A 27,041-nucleotide genomic window follows, 5' to 3' on the forward strand; every position below is an offset into this window, starting at 1 on the left:
TCCTTATTGGTAAAAGCGTTGAGTGTTATGTGCTTAGTAGGAGGAAGTAATGTGTGGGAACCAAACCCAAGATGAAAACACCAAAGAGGCCAAGCAGTTCTTTGACTTTTATGGGGTAAATTCACGGGACTCATTAGTGGTAAAAAAGTACCAATCTCTAATGTATGCTGTGCATATGTGTACCTTGATAGCTGGCCTGTGTCCTGACTGGTGACAGCAGTGAGCCATGTGACTCTGTCTGTCCATCCCAATCACACTTTTGGATGTCAGAACAAACACACTGTGCTTTCCAGAGCGTGCAGCACTGTGAGGTATGAGGGCCTATCTCAAATGAGGGACAACAAAATGTCTGGTGTTATCAGCTGATACAGCACTGCACAGAGAGCTTTGCTTTGAGTGTATTACAGGCTGTAATACACTCTGCACTTATTGTCAGAATATTTCAAATGTGTACATCTCTAAGCAGTAAGATATCAGAGAAATAATTTCATTTTTCCCTAACAGAAGCTCTTTCTGTCCATATCCAGCATTGCATAGTAACTGAATTTTCTTGTTTCTTTTCTATCAGAGGATTTTAACCTTCACAACAGTATTTTGCAGTTTATAGAGCTTCTTGTAACATGTAAAAGTTAACAATAAAGCTAAATACTTTGTCACTAATAAAATGAGCTTTGTGATCACAAGTATTGGCCTCAAGGTAAATCTTAATTTCTATAAACTGAAAGTTTTCTACTGAGCTCTACTTTTCATAAGAAAATTGAGACTGTTCATTTCTTCAGGTAACAAAGCTCAGATTCCCTAAGTTTTGTTTCTGTCACTGATACTGGCACAATGTGAAACTATAGATGAGTAGTTTCAGGTTTGTTCCCTTCTTTCATCTCTTTGTAAAATGGAAATGATTATCTCTCTTTGAAGAATCTCTTTTTTTAAATTGTAAATTTGTAAATTGTAAAGCTGGGACTGATTGCTTTGTGACCTGTGCTTCAGCCTGCAAAGCAGCCAGATCAGGTTGGGGAAGTTCAAAAAGTTTAAAAAAATTAATCAAGATTAACATTCTGACTTGTTTAACCATTTTATTTGTTTGGTTTCTTAATCCTTCTGAGATTTTTTTTGGTTGAAAAATAACTATTCAAAGGCTTTTCTCTTTAACAGTGTTAGAGATGCATGTTCTTCTTGTGGCTGAGTCTCAGTTGTGTGCCCAATAAACTGAAGTGCCAAGTGAGCTGCTAAATGTAACTGCTCTGGTTTTGGGGGCTTCTGTTCAGTGCTAGGAAGCCTCTGTAGGCCAGTCCTTAGCCCCAGTTATTTATGCTTCAACCCAGAACACTATTCTATATTATTTGGTATGCCAACTAAATATTGCCAAATGAGACAAAAATGAACACGTGAGCTGCTGGACTAGTAAGGAATTCAATGTTTTCCTCTCAGATTGTGCCCAGGAACACCTGCCCCTGTTTTCCAGGTTTTCCAGGAGGTGTGGACATGGGCTGATGCAAGCACAGACAGGATGCGGGCGATGCCTTTGCTTCAGCCAGGAGTAACTGTGGTGTTGCTCGTGCCAGCTGGGGACATGCACTTTAACACTTCTTGTCACAGCAATTGGCAGTGGCCAGAAACCTTTGTTCTTTACACAGCAGGAGAGAGAAATGCAAGTTCATGCTGAATTGCAGGAATACATCGATTGATTTATTTTGTGCATGTGATAAAAGTGATTAGATTATAAAATATTGGCAGTTTTTTGCAGTATATAGAGAGAATGGATGTGCCTCTATTCAAAGTATTTTTATCTTGTGCTTTGATTTAAGGCCTTCTGCTAATAATTGTTTCTGAGTCTTAAGTAGTTGGGTTTTTTGCTGTCATATTTGCATTTATTTGTAGCTCATTGTTCTGATTAATTTAGAAGTAACAAAGTAAGAGATCAGAAAATCTTGATTTTGAAGCAGGCAGCTGCTGTAGTACTCAGTAACTACCCAATTACCAGTAGTTTTTATTTTGTTGCTTGTTTGTTCTCTAAGGTTTGTGCTACCATTTTAAAATGTATTCTGGTATATACTTTTCCATGGGTTACAAGACTACAAGATTTTGTATGCCATTATTGCCTTTATTTCAGCAGGATTTTAACAAACAAAGCACTGATTTAATTTATGTGCTAATAACAAATAAAGACTCCATCAAACAATGACATATTCTTAGAGGACTTTATTTGAATATAATATTGTGTATATCTTCAGCTCAGAATTCTCTTTTTTCACTTTTCTGTCCAAGAAAGCTGAGTTATCACAAAGATGGTTTTACAGTTAATTACCCAAAAGAAGTTCTCTGATTTCCTTTTAATATTATTCTTTGCATTGCTAATATTCAGTTCTTCTTGGAATACAACTTTGTATCCCCTGGAACACACTTTTTTTTCTGAAATAGTTGTGGAATTGTGTTTACTAATTCACATCAGAATTGTCTTTGCTGATTTCCTGGGCTAACAGGCTGTGTATCTTTATGCAGAAGGAAGGAGAATGAAGCGAGAACTGTAAAGGACTGCTGCCTCAGAACTGCTGTTGCCATAGAGCTGCTAACGAGGAAAAAAAACTGCAGCATGGATTTCTTGTGCCGCTGAAGGTAAGATGAGGGCACAGCAAAGACTGTAGGAGGGGGAGGGGAGGCGAGGCAGAGGGAGGGAGAAGAGGAAGAAAGTCTGCGTCCTTGCTGTCTAAAAAAGGAAATTCAGTGTCAGTGTTCATGAGCAGAACTGCTGGTGCAGAAGAACAAAGCTGTGTATCTCAGTTGTTTAGGGTAGCAGGAGTGATGAGCAAGCAAGCACACTCCCATGCTTTCAGGAGGAAATGCTGCAAAGAAAGGAGGGAGAAGAAGAGTGACTTTTTCCTTTAGAAAATACTCACTGCTGCTTCAAGGTAGCTGCTTTTTGATACTACTTGGGCATTAACGTTATTACCCTGGGTAGAGACAGCCATGAAAAAACTCAGTAGGGAGATAAACAAGAAGAAAAAATGGTGGTAAAAAATTCAGCATAATCTTGAGCTGATGAATGCAGTTTGTATATATTAAAATGCCTCAGTTGTTACATTCAGCTGTGCAGTGCTGTGAAACCTTTCAAAATGCACATGAAATTATGTTTTTTGTGATAAGATTGTTGTGATATGTTGATGATCAATCTCTTATCAATGATCTTTTGTCTTCTAAGTAGATGTCTTTTGAGTGGAAATGTATAATAAATAAATAAAAATGAATATTAGATACTCAAGCATACTGACTATAGAACCAACATCAGACATGCTTTTTGTGGGATATCTTTAATGGGGTGAGCTTTGTAGTAGTTTAAGACTTCAATATCGTTACAGAATTATCTGCAACACACTCATGAAAAAACTGCTTCTGCTGTTTCTACATCTGCTGCTGCTGTTCCTCCATTCTACATATTTTTGCTATCCTTCACCTGCTCCTTCTCCCAGTCCCTAGGATGTTTCTGAGTTGTCTGAACCCATGTGCCCTGCACAGCAAACCCAGCACACCTGCCATGTTTGCATGGCGGGGCCTTGAGGAGCATAAAGCAAACTGTGGAGGCAGTGATAACACTGTATTAGCTTTGTTGATACTCCTGTGTTGATATTGCTTAACCATCTGTTTGCTGTGTTATTGAGTGTGCTTGGATAGATCAGCCCTTTCTCACAATTTCTTATTTTGCGCTTTATCACCATTTATCAAATAGTATTTGACTGTTCTCCTGTAGTCTGTTTGCAGTTTGGGTCAGAGTGATTTTTTTTTTTCTATAGCAGCTTGGTAGTAAGACCGAGTAATTGAGGCTGTTAATGTTAGGGATTCAGATTTTTATTTTTAGCATTACCATCTCTCACTGTGAAATTGTTATTCTTTGAGTGTATAGAGTTTAGCTCATACATTTCCCAGTCATGAATGGCACTGGGCAGATCTATCAATCATGCGTACATAAGTTTCCATTTCCAAAGTTTGTCATGTGGAATTGGATGTTCAAGTGTATTTTTACTAGCCAGACTCATTTTTGATTCAGACTAATTTCGTCAAACTTGTAAGCTACGAAAAGTTCTCCTGCATTCTTTAGAACCATTCTTTTGATTTACTTCGTTCCCCAGTGCACTTGGGGTTGATAACATCCTGTTAAGGTTTGTGGGGGTCCTCTGAGCCAGTGCATGTGAAGTTCAAGTCTTAATCCATGACTGAGGCATCCCCTGGCAGTACAAATGATGGTAATTTAGTTCAGTGTCAGCAAGGGGTTTAGTCTCTTTCTCTGAACAATTGATAGTGCCTTGCTGAGTGTATTAGGACTGATTTCCACAGAGCACTAGGTGCTATATTTCAGAAGAGATCACTGAACTTCTGAGTCAAATCAGTTTGGGTTCTTCAGAGACATGAGATGATTATTCAAACGAGTATGACTGTATAATAAACACCTCTTTGTGGAATCAGTGCTAAACAAGGAATGGATGGGCCCTATCCAGACAAAAATTTGGTTGCCTTATATAAATATTTAGTGGACGGTTAATGTTGCAGTCTAAGATCAATTTAATAGTTTTTCATTGGCAGAGGGGTGGGCAGAAGCCCAGTGTTGCTAAATGACAAGCTATTCTCATTAATTTCCAAATAGTATGGATATTTATTTGTTCCAGTTGATGGATTGATGGTGGCTAGTATGTATTTACAGTGAATAAGAGCAGAGCTGCAGTCGTGCTGATACAGAAATGTCTTGAGTGAAGTGCACCCACATTATAACCTTCATATTGCTGCTGTTCCTATACCAGACTGTCAGCTACAACCCACATATCTATCAATTTGAGTCAAAGTTTCAGAGGCATCTTGGTTGTCTTATGATAGAAAAGCAACTTAATGGAGCTGAACAAGACAGAGGTGTTGTTTGTAAATCTACTAATCTGTCCACATGTTTGTACTGAATTGTGAAGAAAGAGGTGATCTTGTAGTTTATGCTTGGTTTGCCTGTGTCTTCCACCTGGTTTGTATTGTGGGAGTGATCAAAGGAAAAAGGAAGTATGGCAAACATTGCCCAGAACACTCTAATCTCTGTGTTTGGACCAGGAAAAAAGGCTGTTAAGCCACTAGCGCTGCTGTGGTTAATGCCAGGACTTGCACTAATTCCCAAAACACTGTAAAATATAAAAGCTACTTTGATGGCTAATGCTGCCCATAATTACATTTTTGAGGTGTTGCACTGCTCAATTTCCATCTCAACCACTCCAGGTAATATCAACTTTCGACACGATAGGCTTTGGCTGAGTGGTCCAAGGCCTGAGTTTTGAAATGCTGAGTACCCATAGTGCTATTTAAGGTTAATGGGAGCACAGACTTCTCAGCAAGATGTAAAATCAGGCTTCTGCACTCAAACAGGAGATTTTAGTTTAGCAGTCACAGGACTGCTTAAATGATCAGTTCGAATTCTGGATTCCTTCTGGAACTGTTTTTTTTTTTTTCTTTTGCAGAGCCTGAGTTATATCCCATTATACCTATTTGTTTTTATTGATTTTGTGAGCATTACTACTCTTTTAGTCACTCTACAGCTAGTAGAACAATTGACACAGAAAAGGAAGAAAATTCAGTTATAGCAGCTTTACTTCTTCATAATGTTTTATGGCATTAGTCTTTTTCTCTTGGATTAAATGGCAAGAAATTAACTTCTGCTGACATGCTTAAGGGTTAGAATAAGAAACAAAATCATATTTTTTTACATGTGTCTGGTGGATTTTCAAGGCACTAAACTATAGTGTTTTGGGCATGTAGGACAAAGTTTTTCTTTAAACATGCTCCTATTGATATTCTGTTCATAGGCATTATGTTCCCCAGCTTGAAATCAATAATCTTCAATTCTTGTCTAGCCCAACTGTTTGAGTTTTCTTATAGTAATCTAAGTTTCAGTTAAAAATACATCCTTGTTCATTCTCTGCCTTAGTCAGACTTGTTTTGTTCCCTTGTTTTTCACTGAAACTATAGTATTTCTTTTCTTTCAAGCCAAGTGGTCTGATGTATCTTGTGATAAGTGCATCTAGTGGGAAGGTGGAGGGGCATCCACCAAATTAATTCAGGGCCTCTCATAAATATATTTTGTCTTTGCATTTTTAAAACAAATATATTCCTTTGGCATGACTCTGGATTCTGCAAGGCATTCTGATTAATGCCTGATCTTCAACCCACAGATCAGCACTATCTGTAGTCATGGCAGAAGAGAAAAGAATCACTATGAGGTTTCTAATCCTTGTTAGTCCATAGTGGTAGGAGTCACTCCTTTGAAGGTTACGGTTGAGTTTTCAGTGGGCAGCAGATTGAAACCATTGCAGGAGCTGCAGTATTAGGAGTATTCGTTGCAGCCAAATGCCTTAGCCAACTAGAAAAGCCTTCACTCTTTACTCCTTAACACACCCTTCCTCTTATTTTAGAATGCAGTAGAAACATTGTGTTATTAATTACATTTTCCCAAATGAACTTGCACATAAAGCTTAATTAAAACTGTGGGAGCTGCATTACATTAATGTGGTCTTGTAAACACAGCAGAATTAGGAATTGTGGGTGAGTAGCTGGTTACAGAATTGAAAATATCTATCCCCATTGTTATTTTTAAAGAATTTATGAGGAATTTGTACATTGGAATTGGTACAGCTCTGTCTACATTACAATGGCCGTGTAGTAGTGTCATTTCTAATTCTGTAGCCACTTAGACTCATTTATTCTCAGAGCTGTTATTCCTAAATTGGGAGCAATTGTCTTGCTGGTTGAGAGACCTGAGAAAACAAGGAAAGAAATGGGTTCTTACATCCTGTCAAATAGCAGCGTTCATCATTAATGCTCCACATGTTCTCATGTCAGGTGTTTGCACAGCTCTCTCCCGTGGCTTACACTGTGTGAACATAGCACAGGAGGATGATTGAAACTGCTGAGTGTGATGAAAAGGTCATGTCTGAATTATGGCAAAAATCCAATAGTCCATCCATAGTAAAGCTGAGGAATTTTTCATATGGTTAGTTAAAATATGTGTTTTGTGCTATTGTCACAGATGGAATGAACAGGGGAGGGAGAACATTAAATTCAGACAGCTGCAGAATGGCCATCATATAGCTCTGGATGTCAGCAGTATGAGTAAACAGAGGTTTAATTCAGACATATTTTCATACTCCAGACTCCTAGTTCCGATTATCTGTATCAGTAAGAATTCAGTTTTTCTGGTGCAGAGTAGCCCTTATTTTTCATGTTCATGGGATTACATTTAGAGTGTTATTTATATGCTTATAGTAAGTAACTGGCAAGCATCGAAGCTCTATTGCTAGAGCTTAATATTTAAAACAGATTGCACAGATGGGGTGTTTTTAGCTACAGTGTTACTCACCCAGAAGAAACGCTGTGTTAAGCCTACTAAACCATTCCTGGCAATGACAAACCTGACAAAATGTAGCGATCATAAACCCTGTGACAAAAGTTGTGCCATCTGCTGGCCTAGGAGGAAAGTGCTCGTTCGGCGCTGCGGGCCCTGGATGGAGCGCTCCAGCGTGATTCCAGCAGGAGGAGAAGCTGGGAGTTTTGCAGAGCTCTTTGGCAGGAGCCGGAAAAGGCCTGGTCAGGAGTTTTCTCACAGCAGCTTCTTCCATCCGAAAGTGCTGTTTTGTGATAATTGAAACTTTCTGTGGGAACACGTCAATGAGGAATGGAAATGTTCTGTTCTAAAAATATCCAAACATTCTGTTTCAGAATTTTTACACATGGAACACTGATTTTTATTCCAGAATGATTTTTTAAAAGTAATTACTTTTGTAAATTGTATAAACAAATTGAAATTGTCATCTTTGTGTTAAACAATAATGGAGCCTCACATCATCGCTATAGCGTGTGGTAAACGACCACTCAGTCCTCTCTTACTGCTCATGGTTGTGTATGTGCTCTGTGGGGAGAATACATCAAGAGTGTGATGTTCCTTTCATTCATGTCAGGGAGACCGGAAATGGAAAGAAAACTTTGTTTTTCTTATATTTTCATCTATATGTCTTTACTGTACTTTTGCATTAATTATTAAATTGCTACTGTGATCTAAAGAAAAACTGTTTTGAGCTTGTACTCCTGTTAGTAATTCAGTATACACAAAGTTTCCAGTTACAGCCAAAATCATACCAATCAAATATTAAGGAAAAAAGAAGCAGAGGACTAAAGATAACTCTCAAGGCTTTCATTAGCATAGCTTTGTAAGTTTAGTTCTTGTCAAAACAAGAAGATAGCCTTTGCATATTATGCTGCAAGGAAAGGAATGAATTAAAAAGGCTGGATTTGATTAGTGATGAATCTAGGGGTTATTATTACTGTATCTTTATTTAAAATTGGGCTCCAGCGAATTTTTATGACTACTGAATGATTATTTTCAGAAAGAAAGGAAGTATAATGGCTCTGATACCATCAGTCATGGTAGATATCTGTCTCCATCCATCCCTATGTGGCAACCAGTTATACTGTGTAAAAAAAAGTTCAGATGCACACAACCATGCTGAATTTTTACTCACAAGCACTGTTTCTAATTTTAGATTTCCTTACTTTTTCAATACATGCTAATGAATTTTCTAATGCAATTAGAAAAAAAGGAACCAGGCATTGAAAGTGGGAGGTGTGCCTATACTGTCAGGGAATGTTTAGATTCAAACAGTATGAATTCTGTTCTGTGATGTGTTGGGGACTCTCCTGCACAATCAGAGACCCCTCTCTTGCTTTTTATTTTTGTTCTTGCCCCCTTCTTGAGTTCCTGTTATTTACAGCTCTCTGACAATTGTACCTTCACCCACTTTTCCATCCCATTCACTCTGTTTCAATTTTTACCACTAATTTGGTGTTTTCTTTTGTTCTTCTCTCCCCAGCCATATCATGCCACCCTGCCTCTTTTATTTCCACTTCTGTGTCTTCTGACCGTTCTTGGTAGCTCTCTCCTGTCTGCAGATCATCCCTTGCCTGTTATACCAAGACCTCCTGTTCCCATCTCTTTTGCATTCTCTGAGTAGACTTCCCCTTCCTCCTCCCCAACTGTAGAAGCACAGCACACAAAAGGAGCCATTCTCAGTTGTTGAGTATAAAGTCTCGACGCCACAGCAATCCTAGCAGCTGGGATGAGCAGAATTGCAGCTGTGGTGGAGAGCATTTCCACTGTGGTTTCAAGTAATGTGGTCTTTTACAACAAAATCAGTGAGGTGTTATCATTTGTAGGACCTGTCACTAACCCTTTACAGGATGGAGTAGCATTTCAACTGGTGAACTGATCTGGCATTGAAGTATTTATTTATTTATTGGTTTGTGGTTTTTTCAGCTGAGTAAGTTATCGCATCCATACAGAGGGAAAACATTTTATTTTGCAAGAAATATTTGGTGCTTTTTAGCTAATGCATTGCACCAAAACCTCAACCTTTGGAAGATGCCCCGAACAGAAAAATCTGTCCAGTCTCAAAATGATGCACAACCTAGTAATGGAAGAAGGCACACAAATTTTAGGTGTCTCAAGAGTTTGTAATTTTGTCATCTGATCTGTAGGATTTGTTCATCTCTGCTGAATGAAAATCTGACAATCAATGTGCTTCTCTAGGTAGCTAACATAATATGTATAGGGAATAATAAATCTACTTTATTTAGGATTCTCTCAGCTGTCCCTGTTATCTCATCCAACAGAACAACCACTAGTGATAGACTGGTAGCAATATTGATTTGTTTAAAGAAATTAACAGGTAAAAAGGTTCCTTTGTTTTATTTTGTTATTTAAATGATCCACTCCAGTCAATTAAAGAAAAAATATTTCACATATCTAAGAGAGGCTCTCTTGTTCTATATTGTCTTGTTTTACCCATATTTGGTCAAGATTCTTAGTGTAATCTGCAAAATTCTTTCTGCCATTCTTTTAGATATAATACAGTAAGATTTGATGCAGTGATTCAGTTTGTGCTTATAGAAAATTGAGGCAGATGAGTTACACAGATTTACATATTTGCAAATATATGCAAATGCACAGTATTGCCATATGGTCTTAGGTCCCCAGAAGTGCTGATGACCTACTTGAGTATTTCAGCTAACAGAATATGAGCTTTTGCCTCTTTGCATTTTATACATTTCAAAAGGCAGTATTCTTCTTACATTCTATATAACATTTCTGAAAAGGATCCTGCAATGTTTGAATTATGCTAAAGCATCTGTGAGATCAAAGTCTTTCTCGTTGTTTTCTGTTGCTGGATCGATGTTTCCTGCTGCAGAAGGCAAGAGATCCTCATTTGTGAATTCTCTGGGAAAGCTAGGAGGGGCTGGAAAGCCCACAAGTTGTTTCCATGGTTTTCCAGGACATCTGGGGTGAGGAGATTCTGGGCGATCTGGCAATCCATTAAATAAAGAAGTATCAGGAACAATTAGTGGCTCTGCAGGTCTGGTTTCCTCCCTTGCAACCCCTGTGCTAACCAGCTCCAGTGCAGTTTCAGCACTGGATGATGATGGGAAGGTTGCATTTTGATTAAAACCCCTTTCATTTGACTCCTCAGAAGATTTGGGGTTTGGGTGTTTATGTTTATTCTTTTGCTGTGTTTTTTATGCCCACACCCATGGCCACTTCTGTGCCCACAACCAATGTCAAGCCTATGCCTTTTGTCATTGTCATGATCCTTTTTAACTCCATGCCTGTGCTTATGCCTGTGTTTGTGCCTGTGTTTATGCTCAGGTTCACCTTCGCCTTCTGGTTCCTGTCCATTGTCTTTCCTTGTTTCTGTGCTAGGGCTTTGACTTTCTCCTTCATTTTTATCAGCCTGTGAAACTGCATGTGGCTGGCTTAGCATCACAGTGCTCCGGAAAGGTGTGAATCCAGGAGGCCTCCTTGCAAAGAACACCTAAAAAACATTGCAATAGCAGCCACATTTGTTACGTGAAACAGAACAATTGCTTCAGATGTGGGAAATTCAGAAGCTGGCTCATTGCAGTACATGAATCATTTAGCAGATTTTTAAAGTAAAATCTAAACTAAACAAGTCTCTCTTCTGAGATAAGCATACAAACATAAACATTCTCCCAAATAATTCCAGAGTATTTTAGCAGCTAAATGTGTAAAAAACAAATTTCATATCACTGAAATTTTGTCAGTGTTAGAGAGGAATTATACTACAGAGAGCAAAACACATGTACTGGTATTAATTTGTGAACAATACAGTTGGATTCGAGAACTAAATGTCCCGGCATATGTTAGAGTGTTACACTCCCATGTATAGCACCAATTTATGCTGAAAGTTATCACGTCTCTGAATAGCATCAACGGCAGAATATACAGAAGATCTGTGTAATTTTGTTATAAAAAACGTAGCTATTCAATTTTTTACTTCTAGATTTGACATATGCATTTCAGAATACTGCCTGGAAATAACACACAGAGATTAAAGCTGATAATATCAAACATTCTGTTGTTATTGAGTCATCTCTACTCCCTCATCAGTGTTCAACTGGGAGACAAAGGCTGTGAATACATGGTGTACACTCACTGTACAACACAAGTTTCATTTCTCTCCTCCAAAGTCTCTGATTATTATTAGCTGCAAATCAGAGTTATTTGGGTTGAAGCTAAGTTTGAAAGTTGATATGGATAAAATATTGTAGTGAAAATAGAGAGGAGAGACATTAGTTGATACATAACAAATGACTATGTAGTTATGAAGGTTCTGAGCAGAGTGAAGTTACTAGTTACAAGGGCAGGGTAATCTGTCTTTATTCAGTGTCACAATGGAGTCTCTGCAATCCTCAGAAATATCTGACAATAAAAATATTTGTATCCCATTGTGAGATTTTCAATCTGAATTGCATTCAGGACTAGTTCATCATGGAGCAGAGTAGGAAGAAATTGGAAGATCCTTGTGCAGAGACTGACAGCTGCAGCAGGCACCACTCGACTCATATGGAAAGGTTCACAGATGCTTTGGATATCTGTGGGGTATAATTATTGTGCCAGCAAATACATTTTTATTTCAACTTTTAAACCTAGTATGAGTAGCAATTTGAGGGATTTGATGGGGCTTGATACTCCAGAGCTTAACTGAGAAGGCAGAGGAGCAGCCAACAGGCAGAACTTCTCCCTGTCCCAGTGTCTTTGTGTGATCACCTTGTTGGTTGTGGTGAAACGGCTTTGATGTAACAGGGTTGAGGTTAGAGGGTGAGAGAAAAGAGTGTGACATTAATGGGGCTGTAAAAAGAACTGTGTTCCTTTATTTTTGGTATAAAATATGGGATAATTTGGAATGGATAAAGAATTTATTGACTGCCTTTGTCCTACACTCTGCTTAATAGGATGGGTAATGAAGAAGAATCTTACCACTTGGTGCTCTTCAGAGCAGTTCACCTGGGGATAGATTTTATCCTGCCATGGGATCACATGAATTTGTGCGTCGCATGACAGTGATGCCTGTTAACAAAACAAAAATGAACTCATTAAGGCAACAAAATTTCAGACACAAAGGAAGAGACTTGGGCCTGAAAAAGAAATGGGTTTTTTAATAATACTTTAAAATCCTTGGAACTTAAACCAAGTGTTTATTAAATCTGTCTTAGTGATGGATACTTCTGTATTGGGACACATCGCAGCTTACCTTTTCAAGGTTGTAGTATGCCTGTATGAACACTTTAATTCAACTTTGGATTTCAGATTAAATCTTGAAAATTGGATTTTTCATCTCTCTCACTTTTGGAGCACTAGCTGCATAATCTTCATGATATTCCTAAGAAATATTTTTTGTTTATGGTGTTTCTCCTACTGAAAATTGGGAAATTTAAATAAAGCCTTATTTTTTCCTTTTAGTTCCTGCTGCACTAACAAATTCTAAAATCTCACAGGTAAGCACTGTTCATATGGTGGGAAAAGAGATGGGAGGTAAAGGCCCTCTCCTCCAACAACCCCCTTGCCAATGGTTGCTGGCCCTATCAACATTCCTTTCCAGCGTCCAGAACACATTTTCCCGCTATCAAGAGCATGGCAGACACTCCAGAAATTTCATTCCTTTGCTCACAAGTAACAATCCAGTCTCATGTTTTCCTTAGCTGCAAGTCCACAGAGTCAGGAGTATTGCAGCTATTTCATTTGGCAGCAGCCTTCTCCTCTCCTTTCTTTGATTGATTATTATCAAAAGAAAGTTCCTTTGGTTTTGCAGTGAGCACTGATCCTGCAGCTGCGGTTCAAGTTTCACGGTTTCTTTACTTGGGTTACAAACAGTGAAAGCTGCCCTTCTTCTTGGAACAAAAGTTTACTGAAAGAGGTAACAGAACCCAGGTTGTGATTTTACTTAAGCGTTTACAGTTTCTGATGCAAATGAATTTGTCCACTAGAAACATTACAGTTGGCAAGATTATCATTACTTACACTGTCTGATGTGGCGGTACAGTCTTCATTAAGCTTTTCAAACTGACTCTTAGAGCAGTTTGTCTTCCAGACTGTAAATTTTACTCGATACTTTTTTCCTGCAACCACCTGAAAAATTAGCAAGAAAGGTTTCTGCACTAAAGGCATTTTGTTGAAAAGGTTTCACAGGAAAGATGATTTTCTACAATCTTAAACTACTTGTATTCTACAAGTCCTAACCACTGGGCCAACATATGTGAAGAACCATATTAAAATATTTGGCAGTAAACTTATCTGCTTCTAATAAAATAACTTATTTACTCCAGTTCCTATTCTCAAAAATTTTTGGCATTGAAACTGAAGGAAACAGAAAAGGTCAGAATAATATTGGGCCCACAGTTATTAAATGTCTGTAGTAATTTCATTAGTAACAGATGAAATCATTAGTGATAGCACTGTAGAGAGCCAAATACAATGTCAGAAAAGTGGAATGTGAGTAAAACAAAGTGTGTGATGAACGGGCTCAGTTGAAAATGAACCTATTTGCCAAACACATTAAAGAGAGAAACTGCATGGGTTCAAGAATGTGCCTGCCATGAGTTCTCTTAGTATTTTTCACAGAGCTTGAAATAATATATCTTCCTTCAGGGACATCAGGCAAGACATGAAATTTTATTTCCCTGAAATCTATTTTAAAGGTGTATGCATGCTAATATCTGTCATGATAGGGAAAGTCAGAAGGAAGAAAAAAGTTTGAAAGAAGAAAAGGCACAGATATTATCAATAAGACAATATGAGCTATTTGGAAAAATTCTGGTGTGCTTTTAGTGCCTTCTCCAGTGACACCTCATGCTCAGGAGTAGTTATGACCAATTATTTTCTAAACTACTCCACTGTCAAATTTTTAATTCTCTTCTAAATTTCTGTTTTGATGTATTGGGACAGTAAACAAGACTTATGCAAATGCTGACCAATATTATCCTCCTGATTCCTCATCCTTTATCAAGCTCTATTTATCTGTATGTATTAAGTTATGCACAGATTTCTGAATCTAGCTAGAGTATTATTAGCAGCAAAATCAGCATATAAAATAACACATTTCTAAGAGAAATTAAGATGCCTCATTTTGGACCATATAACAACTGCAGGGTGGACACTGCTTAAAATAACGTGAAGAGTATTGGTGTGGTGGATCAAGGGAGGAGTCCTGTCTAAAAAACTTTTATACTTTAAAAGTCTAAGGTATGTTATGAAGGTAAAAAGTAGGGTAGATACACAGAAATCAAATGCCCTGAGCCAACCTTCTTTACATATTTTTAAAGTAATTTTTTTAAGAAAAAAAGAAAATTCAAGAGATTGGAAAATTTTGAATGCAAGCCAATATGGATTTGATTTTACAGGAAAAATTGCATGGATATTTCACTTACCACATGTATCAGCACTTAGACAAATACATTATTTCAAATCTAAATACAAACTTCAGGTAACATTTAGCTCAGGCCAATAATAATGTAATATCTGTTCCTCATCTCTGTGAAATATCCCAACCTGAACTGTCGCTGATTGTATTTCTCCACCTTTATAGTAGAAGTCATCATCGCTCTCTGAATTATACTTCTCTGTAGAAACCTTCAGTAGCTCCTTCAGTTCTGGACTGTCAGTTGGGATAGTCCTTGGACAACCTGGGCAAATGGCAGCAACTACCGTTTCTTCAACTGAAAGAGAGCAACAGGTTTCAGATCTAAGAAACAAAAGGTTCAGTGTAGATAAAGGCTGGGAAAAACAGTTATAAAGCCCTGCTTTCTGGAACTCTTCATGTTTGGGTCTATGAAATGAAAACAAAATAGTTATGATCAGCAATATCATATCTTGGTTATCTAAAAGAACATCAGCACCTAGTGTCACATGGGACATTAAACAACAGTTCTCTTGTAGAAACAAGAATTTTGTGCGCTAGTTGTAGGTAGCCAGAAAATATGGAGAGGGAACAGTTACATGTATGGAAAGAACTGATTTGGGTGAAACAAGAGGTGCATGTAACTGGCAATGAATTTGTGTGTTGAGGAAAATCTAGTCTGAATGGGTGAGAATGCAGCATTTACTACATGGAACAGTATTCTGTGTCCAGATAGGCTGGAGGAAAAAATAACAGTGTAATAACAATAACAACAATAACAATACATAACAATAAAAGACACTGAAAACTGTGGAACTTTCAAAGCTGATTGTGCCTAAGACATACCTGGGAGCTTGCAGTCGCTGGCGGTATCTACGATCTCTGCATGAAGATTCTGAAATGCTTTGGCCTCACATTTAGCTACACGCTGGAATCAAAAATGCAAAACAGCTCCTTGTTATTTAGAAATAATGAAAAAGCTCACATCCTAATAGCTTCCTGCTAACAGAACAAATCAAGCATGCTAAGCATGCTTCTAATAATTCCTTCCTTCCTTCCTTCCTTCCTTCCTTCCTTCCTTCCTTCCTTCCTTCCTTCCTTCCTTCCTTCCTTCCTGACAGACGGCAGAGGCAATAAATAATCAGAGTTCAAAAGGACCACTCAGAGAAAAGAATACCCTAAAAGAGAAGCCAAATGAACTATTTGTATGTGTTCATTGGAGAGAAAAATGAGAATGTCTACAGGTCAGAATCATACTTTATGGATAACTCCATGGAATTTCTGTCTCAAACTGTAAAAACGAAAAAGAAAATTACACAATTATCAAATCAAACATTACTGAGTTTCTTGTATTTTCTCAGGTCTTCTAAAGGAACTGTGGTAGATAACTTGCTTAAAACTGCCTTGATATCTTAAACCTTGAAGAAAGCAGATATTGATTGTGGGTTTTTTTTAAAGATTATAGAGCCTAAAACCAATTCCATCATTCCAGTGATTAAAAACAGTAATAAGGAAAGAACTAGGGGCAATGAATACATCCAGGAGAAACTGAGGTTTTATGGTAAACAGAAGTAATATTTTGCAGATTTGTCAAAGTTCTGCAAAGCATCAACAAAGGTAGGTAAAGAGACCTCTTAATATACAGAGATTTTAAGAAAAGTTTTGGTGAAATCCTTTATCAAAGACTAAAGAAACCAAATAAACCATAAAATAAGAAGGAAGACTTAAAATTCAGACGTTAGGAGTGTGACAGTTACTTGAAAATGTAATTATAAAAAATCTACTTCGTAGTATTTTAGAAAAACTGATGAAGAATAATGTCAAGGCTTATTATTCAGCTTAAAGGGATTGAATGATGTCCCAGTATACCTCAGTGGTTCATATGTGTGTTGAATACAGGGTGCAGTTCTGGCCCTCCCATTTAAAGATTAATAGTACAGAGCTGATTAAAGGTGTGAGAAAACTTCCTTGGAATTTGGTCACTCCAATATTCTCGGAATATGGTATTCTAGTATCTGTGAATGATCTACTGGTAAGTTCAGGGGATAAGTGCTTATGATCTAATTCCAGAAGCCCTGTTGTGACCAAAGCAGTATGTGAGTGAGGCAGTGCTCCTGCAGTAGGTGAGGTGACAGAAGTCATCACCTCTATGTGACAGCTGGGGAAACTCAGACTCAAGCTGGTTAAGTAACTTGCTTAAGGTTTCAGGGCACATGGGTAGTGGAGGGATTTGCTTCAGCTAGTCTGACTCTCATGCTTCTGTTATTTACCAGTGCTGTCATTCTTTCCTTTTTTGATCAATACTTCTGAAACATTCTTGAGATGTACAAGGAGTAATTTTTGAACAGGAGAGGCTCTTGAATGTAACACTCAATTGTGCATTTCCTCAACAGCTGAAACAGATGCCATTCTGTCCCCTGCCTTTTACCACCACTGTTCATAGTGACTCTGCCTTCCTGCCCTCTGCCTTGTGTTTGTAAAGTCATCTTCCTGTTGCCCTCGTGACTGGTTCAGGGAGGTCAGTTGAGAGAGGAAGCCTCTATTTTTGGTACAGCTGCTTCAGTTCCAGGTCAGTGAAGCCAAGGGAGTACCTGGGTTTGCAGCACTGTTTACCTGGATTATGTATAAATTATGTTAATAAATTTCTTTTGAAGCTATTATTTGGACTGCGGTAAAGGTTAAGTAATAATTCAGCTACTGACTTTCCTGAGAAAGGATGTCTTAGGCTGGAAATTGTGCTAATTTTAATTATAATTTCTTGGGTTGTACATGAGTAACTCCTTGAATATCTGGATAAAAATGTCTCAAGGGATTTATTATTTGGGTAAGACTGGTTAGATTCTGTGGTGTAATCTGTAAACCTTTCAGTGGTCCTCTTAGTCACTGATTCAGAAGACATAGATGTCCTAGTTACATAAACAGTTATGCATAAGACTGGATTTAAGCTTTGTTCATGAACTGAAGCAGGACTATAAATATTTTCTTGAGTCAGATCTCAACGACCATTTGTTAATGTGATATTTTCTTGACAAACAGATTTGGGGATTACTTACGCCTCTAGAAGTGATTTTGCATTCTGGAGTTAAATCTTGAAATTGGTCTTTGGTGCAATTAGTCTCCTCAATTTTATATCTAATTACATAATTCCATCCAGCTACCACCTGGAAGAGATATTTAGGTTATATATTATGTAAAATAATGCAAACTTGAAAGTTAAACTATTACATGAGATTAGCAAAGAAAGCAAAACTACTCATCTAGTGCCTTCTATCTATCAAATCACTTCGCACTCATTAAACCACAGATTGTTCATGGACAGCAAAAAAACCCCTTGTCCTTGCAGCACAAAGTGTAAACTAAATCCTGCTTTTGTTAGAAGTGCACTTTGTGTTTGGTGTCCACTTCTGGCAAGCCTGCAGCCTCACACTGCTGGGTTTCTTGTGCTTTCCTCCAAAGATCTGTTACTTATTACTGCCCGTGACAGGAAGCTGCTCTAGATAGATGACTACAGTAACACAGCCTGGCAAGTCCTGCATTCCTGAGCATGGGACACGGTAAAACAGTATCTGAATAATGTAACTTTATACTGCTGGCATCATTTTTTGTTGAGTGTTCTGCATTTATCATCTACCCATAATTGTGTCTATCCTGGCCTTCCCACACACTCTGCTTTGTCCAGGTTCATAACCCTTTTTTTAAAATTTTCTCTCCAGGAATCTGTTCCATTTTCCTAACAGTGGCTATTTCTTCTTACCCATGAAACCTCTCAAAATCAAAGTGTTGGGCCAGGTAACATTGTATGAAAAAGGAAAACCAATCAAATATAAGAACTTGTTATCCCAGATCAATTGAATGGAAAGCTCTGACTTTTCTCTGTGTGCCAGAGGTGACATGATGGTTCTCTTTCCAGCTGCTGGATTGCAGTCTATCTGCAACACTTTGTCATGTGGCTTAAATGTTGTGCAAGTTTGTGTTTCAGCAAAGAGGATTGCTGCCATCAGTAAATATAACAAGGACAGCCTGGTTTAAATCATGAGTCAAGCTAACATGAGACTAGAATTTGCTTTCTGGCTTAGTAAATATACACAGGTTCAAAGAAAAGGATCTGTGTTTGCTGTTGGGTTCTACACTAGTTAGAAACCAAATAAGAAACTTTACTTTCTAGCAATGTCACACCAATCCATAGGAAAGCTTTTCACAGGGAAGGAATTATTGCATGAAATACCAGATGACACAGAATTTCTGCAATCTGAGTAGTCATTTCTTGCAAAGCAGATATTCCCATGAGCAGAAATCTTGCAGCAAGTGTCATGCTGGGTTTTTGGGTTCTCGTACCCATTTTTCCTATCTGGGGTTTACCTGTCCTATAGCATATAGCAGCTGTTGACAAGTGGGCCTTATTGCCTGCAAAAACAGAGATGCCTGCTGCTCTTTGAGAGGCTGGTGAGTGTGAGAGACATCTGTGCAGGCTGGCAGCTTTGGCTCAGCCCCTAGGAGGGAACTGCTCCTGCTGGAGCCTCAGGGCAAGGCCAAAGGAAATACCCAGGAGGGTCTGAGATGATACAGGTTGCATGTGCCAGACCAGAATGCAAATAAACTGGTGCTAAACACTGCTTAGAAGCAACTGCAGATAAAGAAAAAAATGTGTATACTATTAGTTGAGGGCTCTGAAAATCTAGTAGGTAACTGTTAATGATTCCTTATAAATTAAGATAATTATTTATTGAGTCTACCCTCTATATTGGTAGATACCCTCTAGATTGGTATATCAAGCATTTTGTATGCTTTACTATTAAATTTAATCCACTTTAATATCAGAAAAATACACAAAACAAACAAGGTACCTGCTTTGGGTTGGATTATTTCAGTAAAATTTAGGGAAAAATCATGCACAAACCTGTCTCTTAGCTTCTTTTATTTCTGCAAGCTTAAAAAGGGCAGGCTCATCACTGTGCTTGTTAAACTTTTGAATGGCTTTTTTCAGAATTTCTGACACTTCTGAACCATCACTTGATATAGGATGAAAGCATCCAAGACATGGAGCCTCAGTAAGTTTTATCTTTGACACATCTGAAAAAGAAACAAACCAAATAACATAGGGCTTCATGCAAAACAGCCTTAGGTTTTCATTTTTCCTATCTGGGAGTGAGCAAGAACCTTTCCTGCTTTTTAACTGGTGTAATAAGCAAACCCTATATTCCAGTTTCAAGGCCTACAAAGACATTTTTGTGTTTAGGAACATGCTCTGGTTGTGGTGGCAGGGACCATCCATGACCTTAGGGTCCAGGCATGTTTTTGGCAGTGAACCCCATTCCAGCAATTAAGACTTGCAGAAAAGCCTTGTGTGTAGTTTTGACACCATTGAGAAAGGTACATTACTCATTCAGCCAGGGAGAAGCCAATGGAAGCTACAACTAAGGGGATGGTTTTCAGATTCTTCAAAGCTCACCCACAGTGTGCAGCTGCTTGCTGTCCTCACCATGTTTCAGGGTGGGGACTTCAGAAGTGTTTGGGCTCACCCATATGAGCTGCTGTGACTCTGAGTGCCCCAGGGACTGTAGTTGGACTATGCTGCTGTCCTCACCAGTCATTGTGGCTGCCAGTTACCACTTGGTGCTACCTTCAGGCTTAACCAGCTGGATTGGTTGTGAATAGACAAGCCTGACAGGGATGCTCAAACTCCTGTTTCCTACTACTAATCCTATTAACTCTCTTTCCTTTCTAATAATCATGGACTGGATTTTCATAAATTAATTTTATAGTTCAGTACATAAATTAATTTCACAAGTCAGTGAGCATGAGAATGGAAGTGGGACAATATGTGGTCTCTGTGGAATTGAAGTAAAATTTATGCACCTGATCTTCAGCTGGCATAAACTGGCTTAAAGGAAGTTATGCCAGTTTGCACCAACCAGGAAACCAGTCCAGAGTCAGTTAGATCAAACTGTTCCACCAGAGAGGCTGAACAGTGTGGTACCAATACAGTGGGGAAATCCCTCGCCTGTCAGACTAAAGTGTGTCTTATGTTGACCCAGTAATGACAAATAGATACCTTACCGAAAACTATGACCACGTTTTCAGTGAGATAATGAACCAAGAACATACCCACTTCTAGACCAACTGTGGTCTCAGCACTTTCATAAGGATTTTGCTGAACAAACCTGTGTTATTTTCCAGAGTTGTTATAACTTAGTAAGAAGAGAGGAGTTCCTTAGGCTGAATACCTGATAAATTTAATTCATATATTGGGATTTTTTGCTTTCTAAGCAAAGATTCAAATGCAAATTTCCTGTGTGTCCTCTGTAAGATTCACACAACTTTTGCTGGCAACTAGGTGTCACCACTGCCCTACAAATGCAGCGTTTGTTCAATGCAGAACATGGAGTTTGTGTGCTGCAGTTCCTAGAAAGACACTGGCTGTAGGTAAAGCCATTTCAGCTTTAAACAAGATAGCTAGGAACAAAAAGCAGATACCGGCTGCCAAACATCTCAGAAATTGGGGAGAATATTTCTGTAGTTAATAGTTAGATGGATATTTTAAAGCAAACTTGGGTATGTCTTTCAGAGCACAAGGCATAGAGATCGCAGTTCGAAATCTTTAAAACAATGTGATCTCTTTTTACTAAGAGAAATTCCTATGTGAATGTAATAGTCATATATGAGTGTCTTATAGTTGAAAAATGTAGTACTGCTTATTGTTAAGGTGTAAAAGATCAGTCTCTTAATCATACATGATTACATCACTGCCAGATTTCTACTCTGTAAATGAATTTTTTTCTGTTCTTGTTTGAGGTAAATACTTGTTTTGGTAAACTTTAACAGCAAGAATTCAGTCATTTTCAGTTTGAAAAAAATGAAGGTGCAATTTTGTCGTACCAAATTTTTTCCAGTAATTCCTCAGACAATTTTATGCTTAAATAATTAAGGACAGAAAGTTGAAGTGTGACAAGTTGCATCTGGTCTCTTAAGTTATTAGTATGCTTTTGGTCTTAAGCAAACAAATTTTATCTTGGCATAATTCTATGCTTGAAGAAACTTACTACGCATACATGCTGAATTTTATTACCCTGGGCAGAAACTGCCTGTGCTTCACTGATTTAGTCTATATGTGTATAAGAGTGAAGTGAAATTTTATCTTTAACCAATAGTTGCTTACAAAAGATTATTTATAAATGTCTGACTAGAATGATAAGGAGCTTCTACCTTTAAAATTCTCAGTACCAAAAGTCTCAGTATTGTATTTATTCCATTTTTATTTGTAAATGTATTTGTTGAAAGCTGTCCCCAAATAGTTACATACCTGAGAAAATTCTGCACTCTTGTGAAACATTAGTTGTTTTATCAGCATCATTCATATGAACTTGAGCTCTGCATTCTCCTGTTTTCTGCAAAAACATATGGCAACAATTGTCTGAAACTTGCTAAAGAAAAATACAGTGCTTTAGCTATTGAACACAGCTGACAGTTGTAGACTGATTTTGGGAAGAGGTTAATGTGTATATTTGTAGTAATGTCCAACTTGCTGTTTTGTTACTGAAAAAGGATCAGATTGTGAGGAAAGCATGGGATAAACTGGGCAGATTTCTTGAATGATGCTTTGTATTTGTACGATGCGCATTGATTAACTGAAGACTTTACAGTCAGAATAATGGAAATTAACACATGACTAAAGACTATATAAACTATGTATTTATCCATTTTCCCCTCTGCTAGTACAAGGTATGCAGCAATGACCACGGCATTTCACATAGATTCAAATTATATTGTCATCATCATCCCTTCCTGTGCACTGTGTGAAAAAGCAGTGCCACCCCCTGGGAATGTGCAGTGTCCCTGCAGTGCCCCATTGTATCCCCCCTGGGTGCCCTCTGGTAGCATGAGCCAGGCAAGTTTGGCACTGCTGAAAGCCCTCTGCCAAAATTTCTGCCATAGTGGCTTCCATGTCAGCATTTGATTGTGCAAGTTTCCATTACACATAATTAATACCAACTTTTACAGTCCTTACACTCTCACAGTGCACAAATCTTATGTTGGGTTTATTGACAACCTTCATATTGAAGCACTGAAGTGTTCCTTTCTGCATATATTCAGGATTGTACCAGAAAACTCAGGACTATAATGGTTAACTTGGGGGTTGTATACATTTCTGTACTGTAGTCATATAAGCTCTCAAAAGCAATGCAACAAAAAAAGTTAATTCCTCTACTGTATTTTCCCCAGGCAATTGTGGTCCTGGTCCTTATGTTTCTGTACAGAGAACTTTTAAAGAGAACAGATACTTACAGCCTCTGCAGATACTTTGTAATGACAGTGTTGCCAGTGTTTGTTTTCCTCAGTGGCACAAGTGCTTTCAAGTATTCTGTATTTCACATAGAAATGTGGGTCAGGACCCGCCTGGATTAAAACAATATACATGTCATCATTTGCATGGTAATAAATCAGGTAAAAATATAAGGGTTTCAAAAAAGTAAATACTATTATTTATTTACCTTAAATTTTATAGTATGGTTTCCCATTAGCTGCTGGTCTCTCAGATCTTGGTAGTTCAAATATTAACTTACCTAATTATATTACTTAGCCCTTACCTACAATGACAATATGTGGATATAATGGATACAATATGCTCAACTGCCTTCATTTTAACTTATAGTACCAATGGATTTAGAACCAAAAAGAAGTGGTTAGGTTTTATGCTCTCATTCAAATGTACTCCAAAAAGCCATTTTGGGTGGTTGCTTGGATAGTTAGCATAATTACAAGCTTGGACTGTGCTCCTGTCTGACTCCCTTGCTCTCATTCTTGGCCTCCTCCCAGATCTGTCCACTTTCTTTCTGTACAGCTCCCCTGGCAGGCCAGAACCTGCAGCCCTCAGGCAGCCTGGCAGTGCCCAAACAGCCTCTGCTTGGTGGTACCAGGGAACCTCAGCTGCCCAGCCTGCACGGGAAGGAGGGAGCAGGGATGTGCTCTGGAGACAGCCTTGGGCAGTGCCTATGGTTTTCTACAGGCATTGGAGGCTGGGCTGCAGGGCAGGACAGCCTCAGCAATCCCATAAGATGAAATAAAAACATTAAGCAAAGTTTGGCCTGCCAGTGTAAGTACTTCAGAATTTGGTAAACCAGTAATGGGCATTTTCTCCTTGCCATAAACCAGGTAGCAGGCCTGTGCCTACAGGTGACAGTGACAACACTGTAAGGTTTTGATTCATCCTTTAGAGAAGATATAAAGTCAGAAGTTACTAACCTTTTACAGCCACTAAAAATGCTCTGCCAATGTGACTTTTCAAATACAAACAGGCAACTGCTGTAGTTTAGCACTGATTATTCTAAAATATCCAGTTATTATTCTCTGTTTCTGCTGGGAGGATTAAATTATAATTCTTGCCTTAGTGCTACCAAAAAAATTAGGCTGAGCTGATGTTGTTGGCATATACTGGATTTACACTGATGCAGTAGACAGAGAATTATATTCTGCCTTCTCTTAATTCCTGTTGTGTATTGCTACAGGTATGAAGAAGTGTAGAGGCACCTCATATAATAGTTGTAAAAAAGGATAAAAGGGGCTCTAAAAACATAATAGACTTAATTCTCAGCAGGTAGAAATTGACTTTTATGGAATTGCATCAGATTATACTATTTGGATTTAAAAAGAACCAAATTCTGTTCTCTGTTACAGTGTTCTAAATCTGCAATAAATCAGCTCAGTAAGTAAACAAAGTAAGAAAATGCATTGTTTCTGTATTATTTGCTATTAGTTTATTTCATTACTATTATGAACAGCTATGCCTTTAACTGGGGCAAGTTTAGTCTTTCACTACGAAGCTTTTATGTTTTATTACCTTATCAATAATGAATGTACATGAATATGTAATAACCAGCTATTTAATTAATGCATTCAACATTGTGAGACTAGCGAGGAGTGAAATCTATACTCTTTTTAGAAAAAGAATCTCAAATATGAGGAAATTGTAATTGCAGATTCATTTTCACTGTTTTTTACTTAACATCATAATCAGATCAATTATTCAAAGTAATAATTGATTTCCGCTTTGTATATTTTAAGAAAAGGAAAGATGGCTATCTAGAGAAGGAAAGATGAATAATAATTGTAATAAATATGTATTCTTAAAAATATAGCATTGTTTAAGATAAAATTCTGAAACTCCTCTCTCTCCTTTGGGAACACCAGCAAAAGGAAGGTAGGTGGTACTAAGTCTCTGATATGGAGATATTTGCATTTGGCTGTTGTTAAGAATGAGAACGTTAAGAATGTTCAGTGAGACTATTCATTTCCTTAATATTAATTATATAAAGGGTTTTCTGATTTTACTCTTTGTCTCCACATGCTAAAATCTCCCCAGTGTGTAAACAGGAACACAAGAGGGCAGGTGCCAGGAGATGTGGGTAATTTGCCGTAAGTGTTTAGCAGTGCATAGCTCCTTTCCGAGGTCAATTTCTGTCTGGGTAAAAGTGTCTTGTGATTTTAGAGTGCAAAATATGCTCTCTAACACTGGATTTCTTGTGGTTTACATATGAAAATCCAATCCAGTAGAAAAAATATGTTAATGTTATTTTCAAGTAAAATAATGCTTGTCATTATTATGGTAATACCATCTTTGTATACCTCTCTGAGGTAAATACTCTTTTGTTAGATTAAGGCTATATAGAAGGATTCCAGGCAAAGGATCGTGTTGCATTCTTTTCTCCTGTAATTTTAGCTGTCATCTTATTTGACTAAAATACCACCTAGTGATTCTAGATAGATCTGTGACTTAGGACTGGTGTCAATCAAATGATATTCACAAACAAGTTAGAATATTGCCAAACTTTATCAGGTGATTCTTTTTTATGTGCGGCACCAGCTCTTCCCAAGTCAAGAGTTTAATATTTTTTTTATAAGTCTGGTTTTGCCATTGGTTTGAAAACCTTACAGATGATGGAAAGAGGCAGAAATCCCAGTAAAGAAAAAAGATAATGAAGTGGAATAATAAGACAAATTGTGTGGGGATAGAAATTTTCTATTCTTTGGTCTTTGCATTAGTAAGCAATTCACCAGCACACAGAGTTCTGCTGATAAAAACATAATATACACCCCTACTTGTCAGGGAAACAAGTATCTTACTGTGCAAGTCACTTTGATTTTTTAAAACACTTTTGGAAGACACTGTGCTGTCATGCTTGCCCCCTAAAAAACGAGATGGAGATAAGCTGATTCAGAGTGCATAAACAATTCCAACTTTTTTTTTTTTTGCAAAGTCTACTTACAGTTCTCTTGGCTTCCATTACCACGTATAGAGCAAATTGGTTACCAGTTGCTTCATCTTCATTGTATTTCTTCAGTGCTGCGTCAACAGCTTTAAAGACATCAGGGTCATCACAGTCTGAAAACTCAAATGGAAGAGGAATGGCTTTGCTAGAGAAAAAACTACAGCAGAGTGCTAGTACAATGAAGGCCTTCATAATTGGATGAAAGAGGCCCCCTGAATTAGAAGGCCCCTTAAGAACCAAATGGAAAAGGAATGCCTGACAGGATTTTAGTCACCTCTTCTGTTTTTCAGGAGCAGTAGTTAAGTAAACAGAATGAGTGCGTTGCTGGGGTTGGTTGGTTCTCATCCTACCCTGTTTATACTGCAAATAAACTTCTGAGTTTATCTAAATAAACTTTGTTTGTTCGCCAGAATGACACTAAGGTTATCCACCTGCCATCAAGATAACAGGATAACAGGGCTGCAGCTGAGGACCAGTTGAGGCAAAGTAAAGCATAAGAGAAATAAGTGTCTGTAGCTTTCTGACTTCTTAACACCTACACTGCTACTGAAAATGAATTTTACAAGGCTTAAGTAAAACATCCAGGAAGGTCACAGTGGCAATGAACTTTTGGACAACAACCTTGTAAATTTTATAGATCTGTTTAGTGTTCAGGCTGCAACAGTTCTGAGAACTATAGTACTCAGAATGTGTTTGAAAAGTCTTTGGACACATGCATATGGTTGAATGTCACATAACCCTTCAATAGCACTTGATAAACCTTGTCCTTCATGGTCCTGTTGGAAAGTCCATCTCTGCTGCCATGTGGAGACTGCCTGGCTTATGGATTAGTCAGTGATCATAGTGCTTTGTTATTGTTACAGATATGTGACACCCAAGAACAAAGGATTAAACACTGTCGTCTGAGTCTGGTCAAGCCAGGATTAGAGATGGCTGAGAACATCTGGTGCTTATCTCCCCTGTGTGGCACCAAATAGCTTTGTTTTGGGTCTGTGAACACCTTGGGATTGCCTTGGCT

At 38.0% G+C, this 27,041-nt stretch overlaps 1 protein-coding gene across 1 annotated transcript; it reads right to left on the minus strand.

Annotated features, from left to right (window-relative positions):
* Positions 1-10,182: 10,182 nt before the first annotated feature.
* On the minus strand, positions 10,183-26,215 carry KNG1 (kininogen 1). Its single transcript, XM_030954295.1, is given in 11 exon segments — positions 10,183-10,563; positions 10,566-10,877; positions 12,344-12,433; positions 13,385-13,492; positions 14,912-15,078; positions 15,606-15,687; positions 17,813-17,920; positions 19,657-19,829; positions 22,060-22,144; positions 23,043-23,153; positions 26,021-26,215. Coding segments are annotated over 11 exon segments (1,812 nt in total).
* Positions 26,216-27,041: the final 826 nt, after the last annotated feature.

This window comes from Camarhynchus parvulus, chromosome 9, assembly GCF_901933205.1.
Source record: "Camarhynchus parvulus chromosome 9, STF_HiC, whole genome shotgun sequence".
Classification (NCBI taxonomy): domain Eukaryota; kingdom Metazoa; phylum Chordata; class Aves; order Passeriformes; family Thraupidae; genus Camarhynchus; species Camarhynchus parvulus.